This window comes from Podarcis tiliguerta, assembly GCF_965153285.1.
Source record: "Podarcis tiliguerta genome assembly, chromosome: W".
NCBI classification, from domain to species: Eukaryota; Metazoa; Chordata; class Lepidosauria; order Squamata; family Lacertidae; genus Podarcis; species Podarcis tiliguerta.
In genome coordinates this window covers 22,310,029-22,320,598 of record NC_139552.1, presented here as the reverse complement: position 1 = coordinate 22,320,598, position 10,570 = coordinate 22,310,029, and the positions used below count along the sequence as shown (strand labels likewise).

General features: G+C 38.6%; 1 protein-coding gene across 1 annotated transcript in view; it reads right to left on the bottom strand.

Annotated features, from left to right (window-relative positions):
- LOC310668801 (spectrin alpha chain, non-erythrocytic 1) overlaps positions 1-10,570 on the bottom strand; it is a gene marked incomplete at its 3' end in the record, with an annotated part of 199,549 nt that overhangs the window by 66,612 nt on the left and 122,367 nt on the right. Inside the window, exons 28-29 of the mRNA XM_083422129.1 lie at positions 4,278-4,313; positions 3,468-3,529 (exon numbers count right to left, since the gene is read on the bottom strand). Of these exons, the coding sequence (XP_083278255.1) occupies positions 3,468-3,529; positions 4,278-4,313 (98 nt within the window). The remainder of the gene's footprint in view (positions 1-3,467; positions 3,530-4,277; positions 4,314-10,570) is intronic.

The following is a 10,570-nucleotide window of genomic DNA, read 5'->3' as shown; positions in this document are numbered from 1 at the left end:
GAAAGGAAAACGAGAAGAAAGAAGGAGGAAAAGAGAGGAGGAGGAGGAAAGAGAGAACAAGGAGAGGAGAGGAAAAGAGAGAAGAATGAGAAAAAGAAAGGAGAGAAGGAGAAGAAAGAAGAAGAGGAAAAGAGAGAAGAATGAGAAAAAGAAAGAAGGAGAGAAGGAGAAGAAAGAAGAAGAGGAACAGAGAACGAGAGGCGAGAAGAGAAGGAAAGGAAAACGAGAAGAAAGAATGTGGAAAAGAGAGAAGGAGAAGAAAAGAGAGAACAAGGGGACAGGAAGAGGAAAAGAGGAGAGGAAAAGAGAGGTGAAGAAAGAAGAAAAGGAAAAGAGAACAAAAGGAGGAAAGGAAGAGAGGAAAAGAGATAGAAAAGAATGAGAAAAAGAGAGGAGAGAAGATAGGAGAGGGAAAGAGAGAACAAGAGAAGGAGAGGAAAAGAGAGAAGAAAGAACGAGGAAAAGAAAGAAGGAGAGGAGAAGAAAGAAGAAGAGAAAAAGAGAGAGCAAGAGGAGAGGAGAGGAAAAGAGAGAAGAAAGAACGAGAAAAAGAAAGAATAAAGAAGAAGAGGAAAAGAGAGAACGAGAAAAAGAAAAAAGGAGATGAGAAAAGGAGAAGAAAGAAGAAGAGGAAAAGAGAGAAGAACGAGAAAAAGAAAGAAGGAGATGAGAGAAGGAGAAGAAAGAAGAAGAGGAAAAGAGAGAAGAACGAGAAAAAGAAAGGAGATGAGAGAAGGAGAAGAAAGAAGAGGAAAAGAGAGAACGAGAGGCGAGGAGAGAAGGAAAGGAAAACGAGAAGAAAGAATGAGGAAAAGAGAGAGGGAGAGGAGAGGCGGAGAGAGAGGAAAAGGATAGAAGAGAAGGAGAAGAAAAGAGAGGAGAGAGAGAAGGAGAGGGAAAGAGAACGAGAGGAGAGAAGGAGAGAAGAGAAGGAGAGAAAAAGGGAGAAGGAGAGGAGAGAAGGAGATAGAGGAAAAGGAGAGTAGAAAAGAGAGAACGAGAAGAGAGAAGGAGAAGAAAGAAGAGGAAAAGAGGGAAAGAGAGAACGAGAGGCGGGGAGAGAAGGAAAGGAAAACGAGAAGAAAGAATGAGGAAAAGAGAGAAGGAGAGGAGAGGAGGAGAGAGAGGAAAAGGAGAGAAGAGAAGGAGAAGAAAAGAGAGGAGAGAGAGAGAGAGAAGGAGAGGGAAAGAGAACGAGAGGAGAGAAGGAGAGGAGAAGAGAAGGAGAGAAAAAGGGAAAAGGAGAGGAGAGAAGGAGATAGAGGAAAAGGAGAGTAGAAAAGAGAGAACGAGAAGAGAGAATTAGAAAGAAGAAGAGGAAAAGAGAGAACGAGAGGCGAGGAGAGAAGGAAAGGAAAACGAGAAGAAAGAATGAGGAAAAGAGAGAAGGAGAAGAAGGAAAGAGAGAACGATGAGAGGAGGAGAGGAAAAGAGAGAAGAAAGAACGAGAAAAAGAAAGAAGGAGAGAAGGAGAAGAAAGAAGAAGAGGAAAAGAGAGATGAGCGAGAAAAAGAAAGAAGGAGATGAGAGAAGGTGAAGAAAGAAGAAAAGAGAGAACGAGAGGCGAGGAGAGAAGGAAAGGAAAACGAGAAGAAAGAATGAGGAAAAGAGAGAAGGAGAAGAAGGAAAGAGAGAACAAGGAGAGGAGAGGAAAAGAGAGAAGAAAGAACGAGAAAAAGAAAGAAGGAGAGAAGGAGAAGAAAGAAGAAGAGGAAAAGAGAGGAGAACGAGAAAAAGAAAGAAGGAGATGGGAGAAGGAGAAGAAAGAATAAGAGGACAAGAGAGAAGCAGAGGAGGAGAGAAGGAGAGGAAAAGACAAGAAAGAAGAGGAACAGAGAGAACGAGAGGAGAGGAAAAGAGAGAAGAAAGAACGAGAAAAGAAGAAGAGGAAAAGAGGGAACGAGAAAAAGAAAGAAGGAGATGAGAAGGAGACGAAAGAAGAAGAGGAAAAGAGAGAAGAACGAGAAAAAGAAAGAAGGGGATGAGAGAAGGGGAAGAAAGAAGAAGAGGAAAAGAGAGTACCAGAGGAGGAGAGAAGGAGAGGAAAAGACAAGAAAGAAGAGGAACAGAGAGAACGAGAGGTGAGGAGAGAAGGAAAGGCAAACGAGAAGAAAGAACGAGGAAAAGAGAGAAGGAGATGAGAGAAGGAGAAGAAAGAAGAGGAAAAGAGAGAAGGAGAAGAACAAGAGGGGGAAAAGAACAAGGGGAGAAGAGAAAGAGAGAAAAAGAGAAGAACGAGAAAAAGAAAGAAGGAGAGGAGCAGAGAAGAAGGAAGAAGAGGAAAAGAGAGAACAAGGAGAGAGGAAGAGGAAAAGAGGAGAGGAAAAGAGAGGAGAAGAAAGAAGAAAAGGAAAAGAGAACAAAAGGAGGAAAGGAGGAGAGGAAAAGAGAGAAAAAAGAACGAGAAAAAGAGAGGAGAGGAGAGGGTAAGAGAGAACAAGAGGAGGAGAGGAAAAGAGAGAAGAAAGAACGAGGAAAAGAAAGGAGAAGAAAGAAGAAGAGAAAAAGAGAGAACAAGAGAAGAGGAGAGGAAAAGAGAGAAGAAAGAACGAGAAAAAGAAAGGAGTGAAGGAGAAGAAAGAAGAAGAGGGGGAAAAGAATCAGAGGAGGAGAGACGGAGGGGGAAAGACAAGAAAGAAGAGGAACAGAGAGAACGAGAGGCGAGGAGAGAAGGAAAGGAAAAGAGAGAAGAAGAAAGAACGAGGAAAAGAGAGGAGAGGAGAGGAAAAAGAAGAGGGAAAGAGAACAAGAGGAGGAGAGAAGGAGAGGAAAAGAGAGAAGAACGAACGAAGAAAAAAGGAGAGGAGGGAAGAAAGAAGAGGGAAGAACAAGAGGAGGAGAGAACGAGAGGAAAAAAGGAGAGGAAAAGAGAGAAAAAAGAATGAGAAAAAGAGAGGAGAGAAGATAGGAGAGGGAAAGAGAGAACAAGAGGAGGAGAGGAAAAGAGAGAAGAAAGAACAAGGAAAAGAAAGAAGGAGAGGAGAAGAAAGAAGAAGGGAAAAAGAGAGGACAAGAGGAGAGGAGAGGAAAAGAGAGAAGAAAGAACGAGGAAAAGAAAGAAGGAGAGGAGAAGAAAGAAGAGAAAAAGAGAGAACAAGAGGAGGAGAGGAAAAGAGAGAAGAAAGAACGAGGAAAAGAAGGAGAGGAGAAGAAAGAAGAAGAGAAAAAGAGAGAACAAGAGGAGAGGAAAAGAGAGAAGAAAGAACGAGAAAAAGAAAGGAGTAGAGGAGAAGAAAGAAGAAGAGAAAAAGAGAGAACAAGAGGAGAGGAAAAGAGAGAAGAACGAGAAAAAGAAAGAGTGGAGGAGAAGAAAGAAGAAGAGGGGGGAAAGAACCAGAGGAGGAGAGAAGGAAAGGAGAGGGTAAGAGAACGAAAGGGAAAGAGAGAACGAGAAAACGAGAGGGAGAAAGAGAAAGAGAAGGAGAGGAAGAGAGGAGAGGGAAAGAGAGAGGAGAGAACGAGAGAACAAAGTCCGTTTTACCTTGATGGAGTTGAAGGTTGCAACTGTGTGAAGCATCAGCTTGGCGGACTGGAGGTGAAAAAGGAGCGTCAATAATAATAATAATAATAATAATAATAATAATAATTTATACCCCTCCCATTTGGCTGGGTTTCTATTATTATTATTATTATTATTATTATTATTATTATTATTATTATTATTATTATTATTATTTCCCACCCATCGGGCTGGGTTTCAATAATAATAATAGTAATAATAGTAATAGTAGTAGTAGTAGTAGTAATAATAACAATAATAATTTATACCCCTCCCATTTGGCTGGGTTTCAATAATAAGAATAAGAATAAGAATAAATTATTTCCCACCCATCTGGCCGGGTTTCAATATTAATAACAATATTAATAACAATATTAATAACAATATTAACAACAACAACAACAATAATAATAATAATTTATACCCCTCCCATTTGGCTGGGTTTCAATAATAAGAATAAGAATAAGAATAAATTATTTCCCACTCATCTGGCCGGGTTTCAATAATAATAACAATAGTAATAATAAGAATAAGAATAAGAATAAGAATAATAAGAATAAGAATATATTATTTATACCCCTCCCATTTGGCTGGGTTACAACAATAATAATAATAATAATAATAATAATAACGACAACAACATCTTATTTCCCGCCCATCTGGCTGGGTTTTATTAGTAATAGTAATAGTAATAGTAGTAGTAGTAGTAGTAGTAGGAATAATAATAATAATAATAATAATAATAATAGAGAAAAATAAGATTATTCAGAGTTCTTACCTTCCAAGGCGACGCCGTTTTCGAATCGGTTTCATCCTGTTAATAATAATAATTTGTAATTATTATAATTATTAAAGATGTGGTTTTATGGGATCGGGATTGAAAAATGTGGATTTATGGGATCAGTTTTGAAAGATGTGGATTTATGGGATCAGGATTGAAAGATGTGGATTTATGGGATCAGGATCAGAAAACGTGGTTTTATGGGATCGAAAAATGTGGTTTTATGGGATCGAAAAATGTGGTTTATGGGATCGAAAAATGTGGTTTTATGGGATCGGGATCAAAAAACGTTTTATGGGATCAGGATTGAAAGATGCGGTTTTATGGGATCGGGATTGAAAGATGTGGATTTATGGGATCAGGATTGAAAGATGTGGTTTTATGGGATCAGGATCGAAAGATGCGGTTTTATGGGATCTGGATCAGAAAATGTGGTTTTATGGGATCCAAAAATGTGGTTTTATGGGATCAAAAATGTGGTTTTATGGGATCGGGATCAGAAAACGTTTTATGGGATTGGGATCGAAAGATCTGGTGTTTCGGGATCGAGATTGAAAGATGTGGATTTATGGGATCGGGATCAGAAAACGTGGTTTGATGGGATCAAAAATGCGGTTTTATGGGATTGGGATGGAAAGGTGATTTTATGGGATCGAAAAATGTGGTTTTATGGGATCGGGATCAGAAAACGTTTTATGGGATCAGGATCGAAAGATGCGGTTTTATGGGATCGGGATTGAAAGATGCGGTTTTATGGGATCGGGATCAGAAAACGTTTTATGGGGTTGGGATCGAAAGACGTGGTTTTGTGGGATCAGGATTGGAAGATGTGGGTTTTTGGGGGGGGATTGAGATCGAAAGACGTGTTATTTGGGGCGGGATCAGGATCAAAATATCTGGTTTATTGTGATCGGGATTGAAAGACGTGGATTTATGGGATCGGGATCAGAAAACATGGTTTTATGGGATCAAAAATGTGGTTTTATGGGATCGGGATGGAAAGAGGTGATTTTATGGGATCGAAAAATGGAGTTTAATGGGATCGGGATCAGAAAACGTTTTATGGGGTTGGGATCGAAGGATGTGGTTTTATGGGATAAAAAATGTGGTTTTATGGGATTGGGATGGAAAGAGGTGATTTTATGGGATCGAAAAATGTGGTTTTATGGGATCAGGATCGAAATATGTGGGTTTATGGGATCGGGATAGAAAGACGTGGGTTTTTTGGGGACCGAGATCCAAAGACCTGTTTTTTCCAGAATTGGGATCGAAAGATCTGGGTTTTTTTGGGATTGGGATCGAAAGACGTGCGTTTTTGGGATTGGAAAATGGGGCTTTTTTGGGGATCGAGATCAAAATACGGGTTTTTTTCAGGATTGAAATCGAAATATCTTGTTTTTTTTGGGATAGGAATTGGAAAATGTGGCTTTTTGGGGGATTGAGATCGAAAGACGCGCGTTTTTGGGATCGGAAAATGGGGCTTTTTTGCAGATCGAGATCAAAATATGTGGGGTTTTTTCGGGATTGGGATCGAAAGATCTATTTTTGGGGGGATTGGGATTGGAAAATGTGGCTTTTTGGGGGGATCGAGATCAAAATTCATGTTTTTTGGGGTATTGAGATCAAAAGATGCGGGGTTTTGGGATCAAGATTGAAAGACGTGGTTTTATGGGATCGGGATCAGAAAATGTGGTTTTATGGGGGGATCAAGATCGAAATACATGTTTTTTTCGGGATTGGGATTGAAAGATGCAGGTTTTTGGGATTAAGATCACAAGATGTGGGTTTTTTGGGATCCAAAAATGTGTTTTTTGGGATCGCGATCAAAATACGTTTTTTGGGGGGATTGAGATTGACAGATATGGGTTTTGGGGACTGGGATCGAAAAATGTGGCGTTTTGGGGGGATCGAAATTAAAATACATTTGTGGTTTTATGGGATAGGGATCAGAAAATGTTTTATAGGGTTGGGATCGAAAGACGTGGTTTTATGGGATAAAAAATGTGGTTTTATGGGATTGGGATGGAAAGACGTGATTTTATGGGATCGAAAAATGTGGTTTTATGAAATTGGGATAGGAAAATGTGGCTTTTTGGGAGATCGAGATCAAAATATGTGTATTTTTCAGGATTGAAATCAAAAGATGTGGGTTTTTGGGATGGGGATTGGAAAATGTGGGTTTTTTGGGGATTGAGATCGAAAGACGTGTTTTTTTCGGGATTTGAATCTAAAGATGTGGTTTTATGGGATCAAAAATGGGGTTTTATGGGATTGAAAAATGTGGTTTTATGGGATCAGAAAACCTTTTATGGGGTTGGGATCGAAAGACGTGGTTTTATGGGATCAAAAATGTGGTTTTATGGGATCGGGATGGAAAGACATGATTTTATGGGATCGAAAAATGTGGTTTTATGAAATTAGGATAGGAAAATGTGGCTTTTGGGGGGATTGAGATCGAAATATCTGTTTTTTTCGGCATTGAGATTGAAAAATGTGGGTTTTTGGGATTGGAAAATGTGGGGGTTTTGGGGATCGAGATCAAAACATGTGTTTTTTTCGGGATTTGAATCGAAAGACATGGTTTTATGGGATCAAAAAGGGGGTTTTATGGGATCGAAAAATGTGATTTTATAGGATAAAAAAATGCGGTTTTATGGGATCGAAAAATGTGGTTTTATAAAAAATGTGGTTTTATGGGATCGGGATCAAAATACGTGTTTTTTTCGGGATTGAGATTGAAATATCTGGGGTTTTTGGGATTGGAATCAGAAAATGTGGATTTGAATCGAAAGACGTGGTTTTACGGGATCAAAAATGTGGTTTTATAGGATCGAAAAATGTGGTTTTATAGGATAAAAAAATGCGGTTTTATGGGATCGTAAAATGTGGTTTTATGGGATCGAAAAATGTGGTTTTACGGGATCGAAAAATGTGGTTTTATGGGATCGAAAAATGTGGTTTTATGGGATCGTAAAATGTGATTTTATGGGATAGAAAATGTGGTTTTATGGGATCGGGATCAGAAAACGTTTTATGGGATCAGGATCGAAAGATGTGGGTTTTTTTGGGGGGATTGAGACCGAAAGACGTGTTATTTGGGGCGGGATCAGGATCCAAATATCTGTTTTTTTGGGATCGGGATTGAAAGATGTGGATTTATGGGATCAGGGTCAGAAAACGTGGTTTTATGGGATCGGGATCAGAAAACGTTTTATGGGGTTGAGATGGAAAGATGTAGTTTTATGGGATCAAAAATGTGGTTTTATGGGATCGAGATCAAAATACGTGGGTTTTTTTGGGTTGAGATCGAAAAATGTGGGTTTTTGGGATTGGGATTGGAAAATGTGGCTTTTTGGGGGATCAAGATCGAAAGACGCATTTTTTTTCGGGATTGAGATTGAAAGATGAAGGTTTTTGGGATTGGAAAACGTGGGTTTTTTTGGGATCCAGATCAAAAGACGTGTTTTTATGGGATCAAAAATGGGGTTTTATGGGATCGAAAAATGTGGTTTTATTGAAAAATGTGGTTTTATGGGATCGGGATCAAAATACGTGTTTTTTTCGGGATTTGAATCGAAAGACGTGGTTTCATGGGGTCAAAAATGGGGTTTTATGGGGTTGAAAAAATGTGGTTTTATGGGATCTGAAAATGTGGTTTTATGGGATCGGAAATGTGGTTTTATGGGATCGAAAAATGTGGTTTTATCGAAAAATGTGGTTTTATGGGATCGGAAAATGGGGTTTTATGGGATTGAAAAATGGGGTTTTATTGAAAAATGTGGTTTTATGGGATCGAAAATGTAGTTTTATGGGATCGAAAAATGTGGTTTTATGGGATCGAAAAATGTGATTTTATAGGATCGAAAAATGTGGTTTTATGGGATCGAAAAATGTGGTTTTATAAAAAATGTGGTTTAATGGGATCGGGATGAAAATACTTTTTTTTTCGGGATTGAGATCGAAATATCTGGGTTTTTTGGGATTGTAATCAGAAAATGTGGCTTTTTGGGGGATCGAGATCAAAACGTGATTTTTTCGGGATTTGAATCGAAAGACATGGTTTTATGGGATTGAAAAATGTGGTTTTATGGGATCTGAAAAGATGGTTTTATGGGATCCCAAAATGGTTTATGGGATCCAAAAATGTGTTTTTATGGGGTGGAAAATGTGGTTTTATGGGATCGAAAAATGTGGTTTTATGGGATCTGAAAATGTGGTTTTATGGGATAAAAAATGTGGTTTTATAGGATAAAAAAATGCGGTTTTATGGGATCGGAAAATGGTTTTATCGAAAAATGTGGTTTTATGGGATCGGGATCAAAATACTTTGGGGGGGGGGATTGAGATCGAAATATCTGGGTTTTTTGGGATTGGAATCAGAAAATGTGGATTTGAATCGAAAGACGTGGTTTTACGGGATCAAAAATGTGGTTTTATAGGATCGAAAAATGTGGTTTTATCGAAAAATGTGATTTTATAGGATCGAAAAATGTGGTTTTATCAAAAAATGTGGTTTTATAGGATCAAAAAATGTGGTTTTATGTGAACGAAAAATGTGGTTTTATGGGATCGGGATCAAAATACTTTTTTTTCGGGATTGAGATCGAAATATCTGGGTTTTTTGGGATTGGAATCGGAAAATGTGGCTTTTTGGGGATCCAGATCAAAAGACGTGATTTTTTCGGGATTTGAATCGAAAGACGTGGTTTTATGGGATCTGAAAATGTGGTTTTACGGGATCGAAAAATGTGGTTTTATGGGATCGAAAAATGTGCTTTTATGGGATCAAAAATGTGTTTTTATGGGATCGAAAAATATGTTTTTATGGGATTGGGATGAGAAAATGTGGTTTTTACGGGATCAAAAATGTGGTTTTATGGGACTGAAAAATGTGATTTTATGGGATCAAAAATGTGGTTTTATGGGATCGGGATCAGAAAACGTTTTATGGGATTGGGATCAAAAGATCTGGTGTTTCGGGATTGAGATTGAAAGATGTGGTTTTATGGGATCGGGATTGAAAGATGCGGTTTTATGGGATCGGGATTGAAAGATGTGGTTTTATGGGATCAGGATTGAAAGATATGGTTTTATGGGATCAGGATTAGAAAACGTGGTTTTATGGGATCAGGATCAGAAAACGTGGTTTTATGGGATCAAAAATGTGGTTTTATGGGATTGGGATGGAAAGAGGTGATTTTATGGAATCGAAAAATGTGGTTTTATGGGATCAAAAATGTGGTTTTATGGGATTGGGCTGGAAAGACGTGATTTTATGGGATCGAAAAATGTGGTTTTATGGGATCAAAAATGTGGTTTTATGGGATTGGGCTGGAAAGACGTGATTTTACGGGATCGAAAAATGTGGTTTTATGGGATCAATAATGCGGTTTTATGGGATTGGGATAGAAAGAGGTGATTTTATGGGATCAAAAATGTGGTTTTATGGGATTGGGATAGAAAGAGGTGATTTTATGGGATCAAAAATGTGGTTTTATGGGATCAAAAATGTGGTTTTATGGGATCGGGATCAGAAAACGTTTTTTGGGATCGGGATAGAAAGACGTGGTTTTATGGGATCAGGATCGAAATATGAGGGTTTATGGGATCGGGATAGAAAGACGTGGGTTTTTTGAGGATCGAGATCAAAATACATGTTTTTTTCGGGATTGAAATCAAAATATCTTGTTTTTTGGGGATAGGAATTGGAAAATGTGGCTTTTTGGGGGATCGAGATCAAAATATGTGGTTTTTTTCGGGATTGGGATCAAAAGATGCGGGTTTTTGGGATCTAGATCGAAAGACGTGGTTTTATGGGATCGGAAAACGTGGTTTTATGGGGGATCAAGATCGAAATACAGGTTTTTTTCGGGATTGGGATTGAAAGATGCAGGTTTTGGGGATTAGAATCAACAGATGTGGGTTTTTTGGGATCAAAAAATGTGTTTTTTGGGGATCGAGATCAAAATACGTTTTTGGGGGGATTGAGATTGAAAGATGAAGGTTTTTGGGATTGGGAAATGGGGCTTTTTGGGGATCAAGATCGAAAGATATGTTTCTTCGGGATTAAGATCGAAAGACGTGGTTTTATGGGATCAGGATTGGAAGATCCGGTTTTATGGGATCAGGATTGAGAGATGCGGTTTTATGGGATCGGGATTGAAAGGTGCGGTTTTATGGGATCGGGATTGAAAGACGTGATTTTATGGGATCAGGATCGAAATATGTGGTTTTATGGGATCAGGATTGAAAGATGTGGGTTTTTTGGGAGGATTGAGATCGAAAGATGT